The sequence below is a fragment of the Eucalyptus grandis genome, chromosome 5 (genome assembly GCF_016545825.1).
Source record: "Eucalyptus grandis isolate ANBG69807.140 chromosome 5, ASM1654582v1, whole genome shotgun sequence".
Classification (NCBI taxonomy): Eukaryota; Viridiplantae; Streptophyta; class Magnoliopsida; order Myrtales; family Myrtaceae; genus Eucalyptus; species Eucalyptus grandis.
The window spans coordinates 2,345,540-2,367,970 of NC_052616.1; the positions used below are offsets into that span (position 1 = coordinate 2,345,540).

General features: G+C 41.5%; 1 protein-coding gene across 1 annotated transcript; it reads right to left on the reverse strand.

Annotated features, from left to right (window-relative positions):
- Nucleotides 1-16,775: 16,775 nt before the first annotated feature.
- Nucleotides 16,776-19,320, reverse strand: LOC104443517 (probable LRR receptor-like serine/threonine-protein kinase At3g47570). Its single transcript, XM_039312803.1, has 2 exons — nucleotides 17,232-19,320; nucleotides 16,776-17,146 (listed from the first exon to the last, which is right to left on the reverse strand). The coding sequence occupies exons 1-2, from the start codon at nucleotides 19,318-19,320 to the stop codon at nucleotides 16,776-16,778; spliced, it is 2,460 nt and encodes an 819-aa protein (XP_039168737.1).
- Nucleotides 19,321-22,431: the final 3,111 nt, after the last annotated feature.

Here is a 22,431-nt window from a genome sequence, read left to right on the forward strand (position 1 = left end):
AGAAGAAGGTTGCTGAGCAAGGGGGGTCTCCTTGGGCTCTTTAGAGCACAACACTTGCCATTCTCTCATTGGCTTTGCCCCCACCATGACATCGCATGACCTCAGCCACTCTCTCTCCTCAAGCTTTCTCCACAACCTTGCCAATAGGTGCAAAATAGCTCTACCCCCATGGTATACGAATTTCATACATTTGTACATCAAATTCCTTCAATTCACTTCCAATTAAATCCACTTGAGCTCAAATTGAAGTCTATAAATTCATCCAAGGTGTCCTCACTTAAGTCCACATTTTTCCTTGTCCATTGAACCAATTTGTATTCTAAAAATTGCGATCAAAAGCGGTCCTCTAACTATCTCGAACAAAAACAGCCTTACTTTGCTTTTTTGCCAAAAATCTCGGTTTGTAGAAAAATCTTCTGAGGATGAGTCGATGTTCCTAAAACGAATTGTGACTTGATAGAATTTCCATAATCGGGTTCAATTTCACGGTTAAATTCAATCTGGCGCAACTTTAGCGTGTCCTAACCTACCGGGTAGCTTTTAGGAATTTTATGTGCAATTGACCCGTGGTTGATTATTTTCAAGCCACAAAGTGCATCTCCGACACATTGGTAACTCTCGGTTGTCGTGGAAATCTCGAGGTTTCAAATACGGACACAGGGTACCAAAACGACAGAAATCGGTCTAGTGTCGATCGATCAAAATTTTGCAATTAAGTGGAATCACCCACATTTAATCACATGGTTATGTTGAATTGACCTATCTCCGGTCTCTAATCGATCTGTGCCGTAATGACCCTTGCAGATTAGCACAGTCGAGCAGTCGGTTCTTGGTCGAATTCTCAAGTTTATTGCGTTTAGATTCCTTAACGGCTTTACCTAATAGATTAGTTATCTCGTGAGTGGCCAACTCAGAGAAGGGAGCTATAGGCGTGAAGATGAAATGCCCAACTTATTTAATTGAAACCAGAATTGGAAAATCGGGATGTCACAAAAAAATTGGAACGTTACCATGTAGACCCTAATTCAGCGGTTTGATTCAATCTTAAGTCATCTAACGTGACAGCCTGAATTTTCAGAATTTATTTTCGATTAAATAAATCGGGCCTTTCATTGATGCGCCTATAGTGCTATTCACTGAGCTGATCACTCACGAGATAACTGGACTATCTGGGGAAGCAATTAAAGAATCTAAATGCAATGGACTTGATAATTCGATCAGAAATTGACTGTTCGACCGTGTTGGTTTGCAAGGGTCATTACGGCACTATCGAAATAGATCAGAGACCGGAGATAGGTCGATTGGACTGAGATATGTGATCGAGTGTGGGTGATTCCACCGATTGCAAAATACTCGTCGATCGACACTAAACCGATTTTTCTATCGTTTTGATACCCGGTGCCCGTAATTGAAATCTCGAGATTTTCACGATAACTGAGAGTCGACAATGTGTCGAAAATGTACTTTGTGACCTGAGATAAATCGATCACGGGTCAATTGTACCAAAAATTCCTAAAAGTTACCCGGTAGATTATATCACGCTAAAATTGCATCGGATTGAAATTAACTACAAATTTGAACCCGATTTTAGAAATTGAAAGTTCTGTGGTGTCATGATCTGTTTTAGGAATGTTGACTCATCTTCCGAAGAATTTTCAGAGATTCCGAGATTTTTATGGAAAACCGTTTTGGACGTTGCGGAAAATTAGCGGAAATTCGGATGGGCCAAATTAAAGGAAATTTGGACCTCTAAGCCGAGTCTTTGAGTGTCGGGATTTATAGAAAATTGTTCGGGATTTTTCTTCATCGGAATTAGACATCAATTGGGGAAATTTGTGTTGAAATTGAAGCTCATTTTGAAGAAATTCGGAGCCTAGGTGGGGCTGCATTATTTGACATCAAAATTGGGTTATTTATGGAAATAAAATGCAAGAAAGAATTAGGGTGACCAAGGGATATGCATGAAGACATAAAGGGGGACAAAGCTTTAATTAGAGATGCAATTATCTTGACTTTGGCAGCCCTTCCTTTGGCTTCTCGAGCACGGTTCTTCTCCCCCACCGTCTCTTCGCTCGAGCAACTCCCCCGTTGGCTTCTGTTTTGTTTTCATTTCCCTTCCCATCGATTGGTCATCTTCAACGCATGCTCTCCATTTTCTTTGTCCTTTAGCCGAATCATTAACCACCAAAGACTCACGCTTGCAACCTCCACAGAATTTCTCCACCTTGCTGCCACACCAAAGCAACTCCACCAACTCTTGTTGCCAAAGCACACTCCTCCAGTCAACAAACCCATGCATGAAGCTCCCCATCGTTGACCCCCACATCTACGCATCTTCATCTTCAGTTGTACGAAGCCAGCAAACGAAACAGCTTCCTTCGTTCGTAGCGCCCCATCAACCGAAGTAGCTGCTGCTGCTTCCTTTGTCCGCTTCTCCAGCGCCTCGCACGTTCGGTTTTCTCTCGCCCGTGCCAGCTGCCCCTTCAGCTGTGACGTCCCCGGCAGCTCACGCAATCAAGCCACGGCCGAAGTTGCTTCCTCGTTCACTTCTCCAAGCCATGACGCGAGCAAGCTGCCAGCTAGCCCATTTCTCCATCAAGCATGGCCCAGCATCCAACCCGCGCGAGGCAGCCCACAGTTCGGCCTCTTCAAGCCCAACTCGCATTCTTTTCAGCAGCCCAGCCCATGAACTTCAGAAGCATCAACCCATTTGAAGTCCTGCAGCCCAAGAAGCCCAGCAAGTTCTATTTCAGTCAAGCCTAGCCCAAGAATTCAGCAGCCCATTCGAAGCCCAAGAGAGATCAGCCCAATCTTGAGGCCCGCAAAGCAGGCCTAAGCCCAACTTTTTGCTATGGGCTTGCAAAGCTTTGGGCCCGGTCCGAGTGTCCGTTGACGCCGCCGAAAATTCGGAATTCGGCTGCCGTCGCGTCGTCGTTGCGGTGTTCCGGTCTTCGCATTTAATCAAGTGAGTTGACCTCACTAATCCCCGCTTAGTCGGTTAATTATGTTTAGGGGTTGATTAGATTTAATTAAGTGTGATTAGGTGGATAGTTTAGATTATAGCAATTAATTTAGTACTTTGCCGATGCATGTTGTCACGCCTCGATCCTCGAGTGCGTGCCCATCACTCGGTGGTCGATAAAATTTTGCGACTTCTTAGGACGAGTCGCCGACCCATTTTATTTTATTGCACATGCGAAAGCGAATAACAAATCCCCTGACAGTAACCATCTTGGGATAGAAAAGCAAGACATTAGATTTCCAAACAAAACATGCTTTTAAATACACATTGAGTCAAATACAAAAGTCTACAGCCACAAAACTTCAAATGATTGACTCTTAAGAGGGAATTGTCCTACAACATACTAGTCGGACACATATGCCGATCCTTTGAACTCCACCTCCACAGACTCCGGGGCTTCCAGTCCTTCGCCAACACCACCTAAGGACCTGGAATGGTTATTCAATAACTAGTGAGACAATGTCTTAGCAAGTTCACACTCTAAACCTCGATTAGGAGAGTAATAAGTCTAAGGCGTCTTAACCACACAATCATACAATCATAGAGGCTTACATTGGCCTTAGTTCCTCCCTGCAGGTCAGCACAGTTCATATCACAACCATGTGTCAATAGCAAATTCACACACCAATTTGGAACGTCCAAACCAAGCATTACTCACACGAGCAAGAATCACAATTTAGTCACTACTCACAGGGGCAAGAAATAGCGGTACACATCAAAGCAAGAATTATCGACACACGCCAATCCATCAATTCAACTCAACATGCGTTTCAATTAATTAACTATTACTACCCACACGAGCAGTTTTATCTGACACACACTGGGGAAAAATAATAACTACCGACACATGCTAGGGGAAAGACTAATAACTACCGACACACGCCGAGAAAGGATAAAATCCACCGACACACGCTGGGGCAAAGTACTAACTACTGACACACGCTAGGGACGAATAATAATCACCGACACACGCCGGGAACGACTAATAACTACCGACACACGCCGGGAAAGATAATAATTACCGACACACGCTGGGGTTAGGTAATATCCACCGACACACGCCGGGGTTAAATAATAACTACCGACATACGCCGGGAAAGACTAATAATTATTAACGTCCACCAACACATGCTGAGGATGGGTTCTCTTAACTATTAACGTCCACCAACACACGCTGGGGACGGATTCTTTTAACTATTAACATCCACCAACACATGCTGGGGACGAATTCTCTTAACTTTCACATCATCATCAAGCATAATCTCTAGGCATGGCACAAACCAACCTTATATCATCAATTATGCACTTTCTAGCAATCAAAACCTCAAGAACCATCACAATATCATAACCGGCCATAATCGGCAGAATAAGCCCACTCGCACGTTTCCAAGTTTAAATCCATAAACCAACTAAAATGAGTTCGGAAAATTCCCAAATTTGAATATGTTGTAAATGACACATAAACGAACATTTTTCATGAGACACCTTAACCTAGATCCTTCTAGATTTGGCCCAATAAATCGCTAAATCCAGTATAAAACTGTGTCCGTTTTTCAGAAAGTCTGTTTTCCAAAATCAGTTTGATTTGAGGTCTTAACCATGTTTATTTGATCTGAAATTTGAGTATGTTAAATTAGAAGAGGTGACAAACAACTTTCGTGAAGAAACCATTTTGAAATTCTAACCCTAAGAGTTGATAAAATCCCAACCCTAAGAGTTGATAAAATCCCCTAGAATCCTAACAGGTTACCAATTCCAGAAAAAACTGAGGTTCTGTTTGAAACTGACGGAGCTGATATCTCCTTCTTTTAAGTCCCTAAAAATCTTGAGAAAAATATATGTTGTAGCTGAGGGTGTTTAAAACATTTCTTAAGAAGACATCAACCTCAACTTCATAACCCATTTCGATCCACAAAAATGGCAAACGGTGAGTGTCCAGAAACTAGAACTGTAGGAATTTCCCTGGATTCAACTAATCCATCATTAACGGTGCTAATCTCACTAATTAGCTTAACACTAATCCATTATAGTTTATCACTAATCCATGTTTAAACTAACCTAAACAACCCTTAAGCATAATTAACCTACTAAGTAAAGTTTAGTGAGCAAACTTACTTGTTTGGCGAGCTGGTCGATTCAAAACGACGGGAACGCAACGGGGACCGATTCTCCTCAAAGTGGACCTAGCAATCGAGGCTCAGAACACCTCTAAAACGGGCATTGAAGGTGCTGTGAAACCCACAAAATGGCCCTATGTTTGTTGTTGCAAAACAAGGGAAACAAAGCTGGAATGGGTGACAATGACTAGTGGAGGCTTCGGTGGCTTGGGGCGGTCTACGTCGGTCAAACGGGCTCCGATAGCGGCTCACGATGTTGGACAGAGGCGGACAAGGCTGCTTGATGGCGGAACAGGGATGGAACGGTGGCATGAGGCGCGGATGGGGGTTGGGTCGCGCGGTTTGGCGCGGGTGGTGGTGTGCTCTTGAACGGCGATGGGCGGTGGACGGCGTGCTGCTCCGGTGGATGCTGCTCCTTCGTGGCTTGTTGCTGGTCAAAAATGAAGGGGATGGAGGGGAAATGGTGGCCGGTTGGCTTGGAGAAGAAGAGAGCAAGAGGGGGGCACCATGGCCAAAATTTCCACGAGTTTGTCCCCTCAAACTTGTCCACCAAGCTTGGCTGGCTTGCCCAACAATTTTCCAACACAAAATCCTTCTAGAAGACTCTTGAATTAGTCCAAATGTTGAGGGGGTGGGGGACATACGAATTTCCCATGGTCTTGTTCCAATTGGACATCAACATCCTCTTGAATCAACATAAACCGGCCTCAATAATTTCAATCGACGCAACATCGGTCATCTCGGCATTTTTCCTCACCCATTTGATCCATCTTGAATCCCAATTTGCGATAAAAAAAAACGATCCACGGCTTTTTCGAACAAAAAACGGCCCTATGATGACTTTTTCCCAAAAAGTCTCGGGTTTCAGAAAAATCTTCTGAGACTGAGTCGATGTTCCTAGAATTTATTGTGACATGACAGAATCTTCAATTTCTGAAATCGGACTTAAATTCACGGTTAATTTTCATTCAGCGCGATTTTAGCGTGACCTAGGCTATCGGGTAGTTTTTAGAAATTTTTAGTGCAAATGACCCGTGGTCGATTTTCTTCGAGCCGCTATGAACTCACTCGACGCATTGACGACTCTTGATTGTCGTAAAAATCTCGAGGTTTCAATTACCGGCACAGGGTACCCAAAACGATAGAAAATCGGTCTAGTGCCGATCAACAAGAATTTTGCAATCAGGTGGAATCACCCACACTTTAATCACACATCTTAGTTGAATCGATCTATTCCTGATCTCTGATCGATTTTGACAATGCCGTAATGACCCTTGTAGACTAGCACGGTCGAGCAGTTGATTTATGATCGAATTCTCAAGTCCATTGCATTAAAATCTCTTAATGACTTCTCCAGATAGTCTAGTTATCTCACGAGTGATCGGCTCTGAGAATAGCACTATAGGCGCATCTATGAAAGGCCCGATTTGTGACATCCTGAAATTCAAGTCCTATAAGGGATGAATGAATGTGAATTTCGTCAATGCATTGTTGGTTAATCTCACTCGGAATTGATCACTCCTGAGATACTGACCTTGAGGGAAAAGGCTAATGAGGACAGAACTTGTGCGACTAAAGGACTCGACCTAGGAAAATGACTTAACCGTGAGACTTACGTGAGGATGATCATGTAGATAGATAGGCCGATTTCAAGGACGACTAGAAGTTGATTTGTGGACAGAATATAATGGAACGACGGGTGATTCCGTTTACCGTTACCGAACCCGCGAACGACCCTATGTCAATCCTCAGTGATCGTGTATTTTAAAATAAGAATCTATCCTCCGTAATTTCATGCAGTCAAGGACGTCCATGCGTCGAGATGTCTTGAACGTGGTTTGGCACGAGTTGGTTACGAGTGAATCCTCGGAGCTGCTTGTTAGTCTGAGTTGTGACCGAAATGGCATTAGGCGAAATTGACATGACTTGAGGACTAAAGATTGAGCTTCAAATTGTCGGGAATGTCCGGATCAGACTTTGGATGAAGCTGCATCAAACAGTCGACAGAGCCAGTTAAACCGAGCATTTGGAAAAGGGATTTTCGGACCGAGGAAGCAAGCCCGTGAGGACGTGGGCCGGGCCAAGCCAGTGTGGGCCTTAGGCCCAAGGTGGGAAAGCCACCATGGTGGGCCTAAGAAAAACAAATGAGCCCATTGGGCCAAACCAACTATTCATCTTCTAAGCCCATGGGCCAATTCTTGGCCATTTCAAGCCCAACCAATTCCCAAGCCCACTCCTATTCATGGCCAAGCCCAATCCTTAGGCCCATCCACCAATTTTAGCCCAAGAACAGAATGGTAATTGTGCAAGGTGAGATGACCAAAATACCCCTAGTTGTAGGGAGAAAAAGGCTAGAGAAGAGAGAGAATGTGATGTCATCTTGCATGGGGAATTGAAGTGGCCATTTAATGGCTTTAATGAGGAGTGCAACAGCTCTCCCATCACCCTCTCTCTCCCTCATTCGGTCCCCATCTCGAACGGAGCTTTCTCTCTCCTCGTTTTCCCTCTCCTCCAGTTTCTGCTCCAGCTGACCCTTCGGTGAAGAATCGAGTCAAAAGTGGTCTTCCAGGATGAATAAGCCAACAAGCCACCTATCACCGTGACGAGGAGAGATAGAACGTTCCAACAAGCCTAGTTTAGCCTCGAATGGAGCCACCGGCCGGCCTGGGCGTCGCTGTGAAGGAACCGGTCGCCGGTCCGTCGGTCTGCCTGCAGCCTACACTGTTTCGCGATTTCGGCCATTTTTCTCCCACTCCGGTCCTTCCTCCGCCCATCCCAACCACCCACAATATCCCCAAGACCCCCAAGAGCCTCCGGTTGCTGGCCAAACCCCTCGCCAGAGCTCCGACCAAGCCGTTCAACTCAGTTTCTCCTCCGGCAGGGTTGTTTTTCAGTGTTTTCAGTGGGAGGTTGATGTGTTGAGCTTGGGACCACCTTGGATCGTTGTTTTTGAGGTCCTGGAGCGTCGCCTCCATCGTCGCCGCTGCATCAGTGCCTCCGGCCCGCTTAACGAGTGAGTTTAGCTCCTAATCCTTCGATTAGTGCCTAAACTTGCTTAGGGTTGGTTTAGTTAGATTTAATTCTAGTTTAAATGATTTAATTAAGTTGTATTAGTCCTAAGATAGGTGGTTAGATTAATGGCTAAGATTAGTTTAGCTTAATTTTACTTTATTAGCTTGATGATGCTTATGTGGTTAATTAAGTATGTTTATCTTAATTGATTGGTTTCCTTAATTTAATCATTGTTTTAATGATTTATGAATATAATTGATTGTTTATTGAATTCTGGGAATTTACTGTTCACGCGACACTATTCACAAATTACTGTTCACGTGCATTGTTCATCCAGAATGCGAAAAATGTCTAAAATTCATGTGTGTTGATTTTATGAAGTAAATGGATGTGAAAATGCATGGCATCCGTATGAATTAAGTGATGATTTGTGTAATTGTGTGGTAGTTGTGAAGTAGTTGGATTATGCAACTAAATGTTGGATTGTACAATTGTTTGGAAAATTGCCGTGTGAGACTGTGAACTAAATCAAGAGAACAACCGGAGTATGGTTATGCCGAGTGGGGCCGTGATTCCACTAAGTCTAAATTTGCCGAGTGGGGCCGTGATTACCACTAAGTCTAAATTTGCCGAGTGGGGCCGTGATTACCACTAAGTCTAAATTTGCCGAGTGGGGCCGTGATTCCACTAAGTATAAATTATGCCAGTGGGGCCGTAATGACCACTTAACCCAAATTATGCTAGTGGGGCCCTGATTACCACTAAATCTAGTATATGCCAGTGGGGCCATGATGACCACTTAATCTAGGTTATGCCCGTTGCGCCGTGACTAAGAGTTGAGAACGAATAATCAAAATGACCGTGTGATGGTCTCGATGACATGTAATCGACTGAGTCGATTGATCGATAGCTCGATCTGAATTGATGCATTGATGTGTGAAATTGTTATATGCATTAATTATATGCGTGAGTGAATCACATCGTTTATGGCACACACGCGTGAATTGATAACGTACAGAGTGTGGTAATGGCCTGGTGAGATCGCTTGTGACGTGACTCGTATGTGATTGATGAAATGTATCATCTAATGGCCATGTGCTTTGTGTGTATCATGCAGGGTATGACATCCCAGGTAAGGTTGTATGCGAATCGACTGTTGGTTGTTGCTTGTGGTGGGGTAGTTCTGGATAGATACCCCGAGTTGAGTTGGTGTACTAACCGGGGCTTAGGGGTGGAACTCGCTAAGATTTATATCTCACTGGTTATTGAATAACCACTTTCAGGTTGTTAAGATGGCCCTTCCGCCAGTGAGGTTTGGTATCCCTAAGGACTGGGATACTGTCGTGACGCACCACCGCTTCCCGGGTCGGGCCTCTTTGTATGAGAAGTATATCACCACCATCTGGGTGGATGAGTGACCGAGGTAATGGATTCCCCATAGGTTCCAGGCGTGGTTTATCCATAATAGTGACATGCTGATAGGTCCTCTGAGAGGTGTTGACGAGCCACCTGTTATGAGCCCCGAGAACGCTGACTGGGATCCTATGGAGCTAGACCCTCCTGATGGTGCTGTGGAGGATGTTGTCCCCGCTCTGCTAGGGGTCGACCCGTTTGCCTTCGGCTTCAACTCATCGGGATCTGAGTCCTCTAGTTCTGAGTGACTGTAGTGCTGAACCCGAGGGTTCTTTTTGGTGTACAGTTGGGTTAACCTAGATTGGTCTCTTTTTGGTCTAACTTAGAGGATGGATCGGCCCTCTGTTGGGCTTGTAAATTAGAAACGATCCTTTGTAGGTTAATCCAATATGAAAATGTATATAAATAAGAGTAGGCATTGTGTTTCTGCTGTTCATCTCACTATCCCTGTGTGATTGCTTTATTGTATGTGATGGGGAGATGATTCGTTTTCCGCTTGTGTTTAATGACAGATTAAAATTGAATGGGTCGGCGACGAGTCCTGGGAATGTCGCAAAATTCTATCGACCACCGAGGGTTGTGCGCGCGCTCGAGGTTCGGGGCATGACACGATTTATTCAATTGAAAACAGGACTAAAAATCCAGGATGTCACACATGTTAGGTGGTTAGATAGTGCCATTAGCGAGTAGACACGTGCTGTTATTTATTGAACGAACCTTGGAATTTTTCCGGGTCCGTTTCAGCTTCCAATTAGGCTATAACGGGCCTAAGTTGGATTTATTACATTTATTTAATATTTTCCGTAATTATTTAATTAATTAATTATTTTCCGGAAATTAGGTTGGGATAGTCGACGACCGGAATTTTATGCTAGTTATTTTGGTGCAGTCTATTTATTTATTTGAGCTTTAAATTGTGCTGAATTAATTTAATTGTGATTTAGGATTTTATTCCTAAATTAATTAAATTTGGTGATTAAGTGGAAAATTACCGGGCATCGGTCTACAGCGCGAAAAAAATCTATTATGGGATTGCTGAAAATAGTGGGAGATTCAAAAAGTAAAAATCTTATATTTTGGCTAAGGCTGGTCGTGTACCACACACGTGTACTTTTATCAAGTATGATAAAAAGAGTAAATAAATTGTGTCTTCAAAACAAAATTACTATAACGGCTCGATGATTTGTATGTCATCTGGAGAATGGACGTTATACTATTATAGCTCGATGACTCTCCTGTCATCTTGAGAGAGAATTGCATATATACCGACTCGGTGACTCTATATGTCATCTTGGAGATAGGACGATATGACTTAACAGCTCGATGACTCTATATGTCATCTTGAGATGTAATTGCTTGTGTACCGGCTCGGTGACTCTATATGTCATCTTGGAGAAAGGACAGTATGATCCAACAGTGTGTTATAACAGCTCGATGACTCTATATGTCGTCTTGGAGATAGAACGTTATCCACAGGTATGTTATAACGGTTTGATGACTCTATATGTCGTCTTGAAGATAGAACGTTATGCATACCCGCTCGATGGCTCTATATGTCATCTAGAGATAGGATAGCACTATCTATATTTCACTTTGATTGAGGAGTCCTGGATTTTGATTGGACTCATAGATATTATTGAATGAGCTAACCAGGAGATGGTCGTGATGATATATAATCAACTGGGTCGATTGATCGATGATTCGATTTGCTTGAGTGATTTGATGGTTGATAGGATTCATTGAAATATTAAATGATACTGACTTGCAAGAAGGAAACTGAGGCCAAGGTAAGCCCTCTAACGCCTAATTGTACTTAGGCAGGCCTTAGGGCATATTTTCTTCCTAATCGGGTCTTAGGGGGTAGAACTCGCTGAAATATTGTCTCACTGGTTATTGTATAACCATTTTCAGGTCCCTAGGTGACAGTTGTGGAGAGCCGGAAGTTCCGAAGTTTGGGAAGGTGGAAGAAGTAGAATCGGCAAACCTGTCTAGCTAGTTAGTCATAGGACAGTTCCTTTTTAGTTAAGCCGATATTTTTGTAAGCGACTTGATGTTATGAATAATCCTATTTGTTATAAAAATGTTTGTTTTGGTTTGAAAGTTGGCCCTACTTTCCTATTCCATTGTTTTATTGTTTGGGGATTTATGTCTGCTTCCGCATGCGTATATTAAATTATAAAGGGGTCGGCAATGCGTCCGAGACATCGCTATTATATCGACCGAGCAGGGATGGGCATAGGTCTGGAGGATCGGGGCGTGACACTAACAATTAATTCCTCTAACTTTTTTTGATTTGTACAATCAAATCATTTGTTAAGTAGATTGTCAATTAATTAATATGCAAAAAAGAAAAGGAAAAACAAAAAGTATTCATTATAGTTGGTATATCAAAGACAGACACTTGATTAAATAAATAAGAAAATTAGAGGATTTAATTGCATGCCACAAAACTTATTCAGAAGACTAAAAGACTTGATTTTGCAAAATAAATGCAAAAAATTCAAATCACACAAATTCTAAAACTCAAAGGACATAATCTATATTGTACATATTTTTCTTTCTTTTAGAATAATTGGCATAGATTCCACAAAATTTTATGAATATCATAATACTAGTATCATGCAATATTCACCTCATATTTTTCATGGCCTTACCAGTACCGCGGAGCTCGACTTCTCCCCCGAATCCTAATTACAACAGCGAGGTTTTGACAACAACACAAACAAGAGTTTCGAGCGCATGCTTGTTTAGCTCCTTGTTGGCGAGGTCGCACTCATTGATGGAGGGGTAACCAACCATCCTAATGCGTCTGCCTTATAGGTATGCCCAATGCGAGTCCTAGATTGAGAGATGGTTCGTGATTTCCGTTATCAAATTGTTGAACAGTTGATGCTTTAGGAGATGGGGTCCCCATGAGTGTGGAGCACGGAGCACGCCCCTTCACAAAGCTTCGACCATGCAACTAAGACCTTTGTCTCGAAAGAAGGCTTGGAACAAGCGATAAGGCCAAGCATTCTCGGAATTAAGAATAATCATAATATGCTGAAGAGAAAACATGTGACCCAACTCAAGACCCAATTACATTGAACCCGAACCGTGTTGGTTGGTTTGGATTTTCAATTTGTTCATTTCTTTTTATCCCAGATAGTGGATATTGATTCAAAACAACTTTTCACCTTCTCCAATTTGATAATCTACGCCTTCAATCACCAAATTGCTGAACTAGAAAGAGCAACATTCATACATTCTCCACCAAGACTCTCAACTGGATCAAGAGCTAGACAAGTTAAAAGGCCCCATTCCCATCTTTTCACAATCGTGATCTACATCATAGCTCGCAAGTCTCCCTTTGACTTTGAACTCATTATATATAAAATAAAAAATATCCTAATTTCTCTATTCAAGAAAGTGAGAAACTCTCGACAATGTTATATATGCTTAAACGCTTCAATGATCTACATGTGAAGAGGGTACATGATCTCCTGAGCGTTGATTCCTTTTTGATTTAATGTTGTAGCTCAAGTAATGTGGGGTAATGGTGTAAAGACACTAGGTGATATCAAAATTTGATTTTTTCTCTTCTTCTTATGACCACTGCGTGTGGGAAGTTCTGATACCATCTTTACCGTTTCCATTACTTTCTTTTTGTCTTTTTCACAATATTTATTCAATATCAATCTCTTCCTTATTATTATTATTATCATGTTATGCAGGAGATGGTAGTTACATACATACAGATAATATCAATATAGCCAGAAGAGTAGCCTTTTTTGCTATGAAATCTTATCAGAATACTTTGCTCGTAAGAATTCAGAATTTTCATTATTCAATTTAAAGCTCTAAATGATTGAATGCCGCCTCCATCATCATCATCGGCTATTGTTCTTGTCATCATCAGCCCCAACCAACACTAATATCTTCTTTCCCTTTCTTCATATCAACGATGATTCCCCGTACTCAAGTTCTGTATCCCTATTCAGCCTCCGATTGGTCAGTATGGGTTTTTGAATTCTCGTCCCGGCAAAGAAGACACCAAATATTCTCTATAAGTATTCTAGTTCACTTTGTTAATATTAACACACCCACTGGATGTAGTGAATGGGTCATGGCCCAGCTTTGCGCTGGGATCGGGGCTCAGGAAAGTCCCGGGGCCGTGATCTGCAGAGATGCAGCCTCGAAGACGAGGAGAGACTTTGAGAGCCGGAGTTCCATTGCGCCCCCACGGTGCGTTGAGGCTGAGACGCGTGTGGAGCCTCCGTGAATCATGCCTCGAAAGGCTGACAGGCATTGAATCACTTATAAAATGTAATCTGAAGTGTGAAATTGTCAGAATGGAACTTAAAGAAAGAGGAATCGCAAAATAGGTGACCTGCTTCTGATGCAAGGGGGGGGAATCGAATCGGTTTTTGATCATCGGACATGGTGCTAGGCTCGGGTAACGTCGGGGAGAGATGGCGTAGAGACGCAGGATGGTGTTGGGTTTTGATTTCTTTCCGTCTTCTTAGGAGCACCACCACCACGTGTGGGGGGAGACTTGATTCCATGCTTGTCCAACCTCCATTACATTCGTCTTCGTCGTTTCTGCTATTTGTAATTGAATATTAATCTGTTGTTCATCGACGTTCTAATTGCGATTCTCCTCATTCGACCCCGCACCTCTCTGCCCATTTTATTTTGTGCAGTGGATATATAAGAGAGAAATTATTTAATTAATCTTAAACCTATTGTGCGGATACTAACTCCGTTCCAAAATTTTCAGTTTGACCAGTCTAGTTCTAAATCCTTTCACGCAAACTTCTCTCTCTGTGGACAGACGCGCACCTGGTTTTTCTTTATTCTTTTTTAGAGATGTAGCTTGTTGCATTAGAGGACTGCTCGTCACACTTATTTTTCTTTTCCACTTTGTAAGTCCTCATAAATTAAGACAAGTAGCTGGCGCAAGTTTTTACAAGCGTAGGAGATAAGCTGCGACATCAGAAATGATCTCATCATATTTGAGGGAGGGTAAAGACCAATCCACTTGGGAAAAAGGAAACACTGGAAATGTTACTTCAATGAGAAGAGACGGGAAATCAATGCCTTCTGGTTGTGCTTGTTTTTGCAGGCAAACCGTATCGATTCTACTGTTCCAGCCGAGATAGTATTTTCCCAGGAAGTGAAGCTGCAGGCAGAGCAGTTCAAGCCTTTTGAGAAAGTTACTCTCGAGCCCTTTGAGCGAGACCATGCTTGGATTGTCGGTGGCTATAGCATGCCAAAGAAACAGAAAGCTGCTCCTGCATCATAAAAAGTCCCAGGTCACCTTTGCTGTTCAATCTTCATGGTTTTGGTGGAAGTTGGAACTTCAATGTATTCAAGGTTTTGGTGGGCTCTTGTAATGGACCAATATTCTGAAATGGGTTCAAATTTTTTTCACCTTAAAGCTGGTAATTCAGTCGAAATTTTCCCTGTCCAATTATCTAAAATGACAATTTACTGCATTGTTTGAATTATCAATTTCTAATCTTTTTGCTCTGACGACATCTAATTGAATAGACTTCACACTTGCATTTCAAATTAATGGATGCTTATCAAAATTTTCCAAAAAGGGATAATGATACTCATGATTTTCTATATATAAATGCGAACTTATTTATCAGTGTAAATCATATCGAGATTGCAGAGGATGACCAAGTATTGTTATAATACTTGTGTTTCACAAGGTGTGTAGATGAGACTAAACAATAAGCATGTCTGGACTTATTTTGTGCCAATCGTGTGATTAATGTATCATAATAGGCCTAACGATAATTAATTTGAGCTTGTACAGAACAGAATACCATACACAACCCTATAAATTTTCTCAGATTTTTATCATCCAAATAAATTGCTTATAGACGGCAAAAAGGAATTCTTTTTGCAAAATTTCTAATTAAAAGGCAATGCCAAGCACCATGAAAATTCTTTACGAACCGTTTTTAGTGAAATGCTCATTTTTATGCATGTTCATGATTAAAAGATACGCAAATCGAATTGGATGAGCTGGAAATTCAACTAGATATTTCATAATATAACAGAATAATTACCAAAAATTGTAACGAGCGCTTGGTACCCAGGAGATAGCTCCTTCCTATCCCTCCTTGTATAGGCAATATAATTATATCCTCAAAATGCCGTGATTACATATGCGATTGAAAACATATGTCAACAATTTCTAGTTGGTAAGGGGGCCAACTAAATTGCTCCAAATTATTGCCACACCATCGACCTAGAGAGTTGTAACACTCTCGATTGAGGCACTTCACAGCTCACAGAAGAGCTCACTCTGCTTTCGTGTTCACAAGAATAATTGGAACTTATATTACATGTAATAAAGTAGTTGGTCTGCATGGATAAATTGTTCATAGCGACCACTGTTACAAATACAATTTCGGGAGTCGGATAGGATTATGTGATTTGCTTCTCAAATTCTTGCTCTGCCCCTGGATGCATTGTACATGAAAAGGTTCACAGAAAAAGGAATGCATCGATCTGTCGTCGATTTAAAAAGCTACTTGCAGTTCTTGCAACGATGGGGCTGAAAATTGAGTTTTATTGAATGATAGACAAGATTGAGTCCTCATTTTGAGCCGTGGCCAGGATCGGAGAACCGTTGCCGTTCCTTGGATCTACTATACTAACATAGCATGCACCCCCCCTTTTCCAGGGCTAAGCATGGAAGAAGGAAAAAAAAACTACTGAAATTGCAGAAACCGACGCCAAGCACTCCTGAGTTCATATAACCTGGAAGAGACATGTAGATTCATTCATTCGTTCAGCAAAGTTGATATATTGTCTATTAAAAGGATACTCCTAATAAAGCTACATAAATGTCCTAAAGCCATCACAATTTGGTGAGATTGCAAATGCATATACCGAGTATATTTAAGGGATGGGATCTATGATTAGCCTCTCATCCGCTTTGATCACGAGAATTTCCTCACGCTGCCCTTAGAGTTCTAACAATGATTCTACAGGATTAATTCTCTATTTCTGTAATGAGATGCATGTAATTCAATTGGCAGTCTTCTTTTTGGATTCACACAAAACCGGAAAATTGAGGAATTGTGGGTGCATTTTTGAGTTTATCCACACAAGCAGGCACATGAATGCATGCCTATCGTTGCATATATGGCAATGATCTAGTCGTCGAAGGGAAAGTAAAATGCAGAAAAGCCATTGATCTTATATATTACCTATCCTTGGAAACCAGCTGCATGAAGTTTATCCCTGATAAAACGTAAATGAGATTCGACTTTTGTGATGTTCATCCGCTCTCTGCGTGCTTGGACCGAGCAGGCGACCCCAATTCTATAAACCATCTCTAGACAATCGCGAGCTACATCACCTCTGCCGTTGCCCTTGTGGCTCTCCATTTCTTGAAGTAGAAGAGGATCAGTAATCTCTAGGAGTTGTTCAGGCAAGGCTTCCTTGACGAACTTATGAAGGTTAAAATTTTCTCTGAACATTTCATTTGTTGGACTCATGCCCGTGAACATCTCAAGCAAGAGAATGCCATAACTATAAACATCGCCTTCTCTTGAAGCCACGCTTTCCACTCCATATTCTGTGCTTCATTCAAATTGCAAATAAAAGATAAATAATAGCAGCTGAACCAGTTGAGGCAGATGGAAATAGCGCGCAAGACTTACCTGGAGCAACATAGCCGACAGTTCCTCTTACACCAGTAAAGCTCATACTCCCTTTAGTGTCATTGGTGGATTCAATCACGACCTTCGCCAAACCAAAGTCTCCAACATGGCCAACCATTTCAGCATCTAGCAAGACATTGCTTGGCTTCAAATCACAATGGATAACAGGGCTTTGCAGGTGGTTATGGAGATAATCTAATGCTGAAGCAACATTGATGGAAATATTTATCCTCCGGATGAGACTCAATTTCTGTGCATTCCCATTTACATCAGCTGGTGATGGGCTTGGATGCAGCCAATCTTCTAGGCTGCCATTGACCATGAACTCATAAACCAAGGCCTTAAACTCATTGCCACTATAATCAATGCCCGAGCATACTGTTAGGACTTTCAAAAGATTACGGTGTCGGACGTTCCTTAAAGCCTTGCACTCGGTTATGAAGCTCTTCACGGCACCATGAACCATCAAATTAAGTACCTTCACAGCAATGATGGTTCCATCCTCATCAATGATTCCCTTGTAAACAGATCCAAAACTGCCAACCCCGATCAAGTTACTTGAAGAAAACCCATCGGTCGCTCTAAGGAGAGTTCCATAAGATAGACTCAATGATGAATCATCTTTGGAATTTGAAGCTGGCTGTCTTCTTTTCTTCTTCTTCAACCAACCAAAGTACATAAAAGCAAGAACAAGAGCTATTCCAAGAATGCCGAAGAAAATCGAGATGGTGAGCTTCCACTTAAGAAATAGTTTTCGGCCTGAGTTTCTAAAGCTGCATTTTGGGAGATGGAATTCAGGCAATCTTGCGCAAAGCTTGTCATTTCCGGAGACAAAAGTAGCGCTAACATTATTAAAGATTCCTTTAGTTGGTAATGTGCCTTCAAAGTTATTGTATGACAAATTTAGGTTTTCCAAGAAGTGAAATGCCTCGAAAAACTCTGGAATTTGACCAGATAAATTGTTGTGTGAAAGATCTATCTCCTTGAGATTCCTCAACATACTCATAGATGAAGGCATGGTGCCTCGGAAAGAATTCTCTTGCATTTTGAGCACATTCAATCCAACACAACTGCCAAGACTAGTTGGAATGTTACCATCCAACATGTTTCTGGAGACATCTAGTTGAGCCAAAAGATTCAATTTCCCGACTTCCTCAGGTAGGACACCGGTGAGATGATTGCGAGACAAGTTCAGAAGTATAGATAGCGATGAGAGGCCTATGGACTCTGGTGGTATAGTTCCATTTAAGTTGTTCCTAGATAGATCAAGTTCCACCAAACTTCGACACTCAGATAAACGTGAAGGAATGTGGCCGTGAAAGTTATTGTGATCGAGATAGAGTCGTGCTAGGTTTGCTAGGTTTCCTAATGAAGAAGGAATTGCTCCGGAAAACTTGTTATACGATAGTGACATTTCCACTAAGTTATGAAGATTTCCCAGAGCGGAGGGGAGCATACCTAAAAACCTGTTGTGGCCCAAAGAAAGCCTTTGTAAGTTGATGAGATTTCCGACTATTTTGGGAATTGTGCCAAACAGTAGATTCCTGCGTAGCCCCAATGCGAAGAGAGTATTAGAGAAATTACCAATGCACTCGGGCAACGTCCCGCCAAAGTTGTTGTTTTGCATATCCAACACCACTAGAGAGGTGGCGTTAGTCAATGAGCAAAAGAAGCTTGAATCACTGTATCCTCCGCTTCCAAGATAATTATTACCGATTGTCAATATTTCGAGCATGTTTAAGCGGTCCAAAGGAGGCATTTTCCCCGAGAGTTTGTTCTCACCAACTTGTAGCCACCTTAAAGTGGTTGCATTAGACATTGACCAAGGAATCATTCCAGTGAATCGGTTATGCCCAATGGTGAAAATCTCAATGTTTGGAAGAGCAAAGCCTATATTGGCAAGAAGATTCCCTCCTATGTCATTATCACCGATTTCGATCTCCTTTAAGGAAGAAAGATTGAAGATAGATGGAGGAGTTGTGCCTGACAACTTAGTTCCTTCTAATTCAAGCACTTTCAATTTGGTTAATTTTCCTAGAGCTTGGGGTATCTTCCCACCCAACTCATTCCAACACTCTAACAATGACATGTTTCCGATGGATAAAGGAATACTTCATGTTAGATGGTTCATACCTAAGGAAAGAAGCTGAAGCTTCACTAAAGAACCGAACTCAATGGGAATTTCTCCAACCAGCCGGTTGTAAGAAAGGAGGAGTCGTGTAAGGTGAGTGCAACTCGACAAGTTTCTTGGGATTTCACCTTCTAATGTGTTGCAGGATAATCGCAAGACACGTAGACTGTGCAAATGGCTGACTTGTTGTGGGATTTCATGATGAAAACTATTGTTGAAGAGCACCAAGACTCTCAAGAAACTCAAATTTCCAATATGAGGGGAGATGGATCCCGAAAGCTTCAAGACTTGTAGGTCTAGTCCTGTGACTCTGTGGTGTAGGCGACCGCACATGACGCCGTGCCATCGACAGTGGTCAGTCGTATGGTTCCATGAATTCAGCGCCCCAAAAGGGTCCGTAGTTATTGCGGCCTTGAATGCAAGCAACGCAAGCTTATCTGTCACATTGTTAGTTGAAAGGACTCGCTAATGCATGGAAAAATCACTACGCAAGTGAAAAATAGACGACATGATGATGAGAACTCAAGAAAAGACAAGTTGGGAGGCTTCATAGTACTAGCGGTGAAATCTTAATTGATACTTGAAGAATGTAAGAAAATTGAAGAGAAGGAATTTTTGGAAGCATAAGCAGGTTTTGTTGTAATTTGAACGTACATGCTCCGATGGAGAATATATTTGTTAAGGAGGCCTTTGTAAGTCAAATCTCAGCCGTACACGCCAAGTTCATGAGCCATCCCGCTCCATATGTCACGGCAAAGTTGTGGTATAAGGTGAAAAGTCAAGAAAAGAACCCTCTTTTAACTTTTCAAAAGAAACCTCTTTTGAAAAAGGTTTTTTTTTTTTAAATATATAAAAAAGAGGTTTCTTTTTAACTTAAAAAAAATCTCATTATACCCTTTTATGTAATGATCTCACTTAATCTGTTTCATTTTGACAATGGCTTAGTTTGGATAAAGTTTTAGTGCAGTCAATTGATTAATACATAGGAATTTATAGACACAAATATGTTAGTATTTCAAGGTAGAATAACAATTTGCAAATGGCGCAATTTATGGGTCCTAATAATCTCAGTATGTGGACAAAAATGATCTCCATAGACCAATTTGGGCAATAATTTACGAAGAAGATGATCCACTAATCTTTAACTGACATTTATGTCTTGAAGAAATCAAGAAAAGGGCCATACAAACATATCCAAAGTGTGCAAATTTCTCCACACAAAACATATAGACATTGCCTATTCTCCGAAGGTGGGATTCTTGTCATAAATCAAGGCTTTTCTTCTCCTTAGTGTAGTTTATAACACAAAACAATCGGAAGATTAGTCAACACCCGTCTTGGGTGTTTTGACCCCATTGCCGGTTAGTAGGTTATGTAATAACAAAACTGAAAAAATCACAGAAATTTTAGTTAAGTACCAAGAATGCTTGAGCAACCTCTATAGGGATTTGATAAAAGCACATGAGTAAAGCCATCGATAAATTATGAAGTCATCCACTAAAATCAACTCGTATTCTACTATCCACCAAAACAGAATTAAATAGTCATCACTCTGGAAATGCACTATATTTACATAGAATATCATGATAAAAAATTAAAATACCTTGAAAATCAAGAGGATTCCACATTGCACGTTCTACCATTCTAATGAATACGTCAACTCCAACTAATCACGCAAATTCAACAACTTGATTAGATAATTTAAAAGTTCAAATATTTGATAAGAAATCAACTCTCATTTCCACCCACGTACACGCCGAGAATTTGACCCTTTTGCTTTCCCCGTTTATAAAGTGACTCAATTTTCTGGACCCAACAAGCAGTTGTTTTCAACGAAAAGGAAAAACTCATGGACTGTCAAGTCAACCGACCTCGACTCGGCATGGGGAACTCACGGCCATTTTTTTAACAAATACTTTTTATCAATCTAGTTCGCGATGAATCAGCTCAATCACAGCCCTTGATAGACCCTTTCTTTCTCATCCACTCAGGAGGGGACAGGCCCACTAGGGCTACATGTGACTATTATGTTTTCTATTTTTCAATTTCATTTGAAAAAGAAGAAGAAGAAGCATTAGTCAAGCAATTTCTGTTGAGATTTACAAGATAGTCTTTAAGTGAGAACATGGACTTCAAAAGTGAAAAGTTCCGTCTCAAAAGGTACCTTCGAAGACCACAAACGCAATCTTTCCAGTCTGTCCATTTATGTTTTCTACATCGGGATGGAAAAAAAGACTTAGATCATGCGTAGCAAGAAGGAATTGATTGGAAATTTTCTAAACGCTGGACAAGATATCATCAAAGTCTCCCCTCTTTGTTTCTTCACAACAAGCAAACACACGAATTTTAGTGCCTATTTTATTTCATTCCTTCTTTTATTCCACTTCATTTCGTTGTACTAAATGTAGTGCTATGCTACACATCATACTTTGTTCCTCTCATATGTGATGCAGAATCTATCCACATTGGAATCAATAATTTTTCGATAGAAAAGGAGTAAACTTGATTTACCTAATTGTTGTTCTACATCAAATTAGCGACTGGTAGTACACATTGTCATTGGAAATTATCAAAAATCACCATTTGTTTTGCCGCTATTACTGATAAACACCATTTTTCCTAAATTACCACCTTGCCTCCTAGTTTTTCACTGGGGATGCCAATTGGCATGTCACAGTAGTCAACAAGCTCAACGTCCGCGTTGGGCTGCAAGAAAGGGAGAGAATTGGAGAAAAAGAAAGAGCACATAAAACGAAAAAACAGAAATCGGAGTGGGAGGCGTGGTCAAGGGCAGTAGTGAGAGTGATGATAGAGCTCGATAACCATTGGCATTGGCCGGGCGGCGTCCAACGGTGGTGGGTCGTGATTGGTGGAGAGGACTAAAACTTTGTGGGTTGGGCCTCACCGGGGGCTACTACATTTATGGGGTTGGTGTCTTCTAGAAGGGATGTGGGATATTGTCATGACGAGCAAAGTAATATTTTTAAAATATAGATGATGAAAAGTGGTAAAAAAGACTAGCTCTCACTCACTAGTTTCAAAAGAGTAATTGACTGTAATTTCTTTAGA

Excerpts from the sequence above, each read along its gene's own strand:
- LOC104443517 (XM_039312803.1), bottom strand. The coding sequence starts at position 19,320 with ATGTCATTGTTAGAGTGTTGGAATGAGTTGGGTGGGAAGATACCCCAA. Across the intron at positions 17,147-17,231 it reads TGTCGGCTATGTTGCTCCAG|AATATGGAGTGGAAAGCGTG; the intron begins GTAAGTCTTGCG and ends AATGAAGCACAG.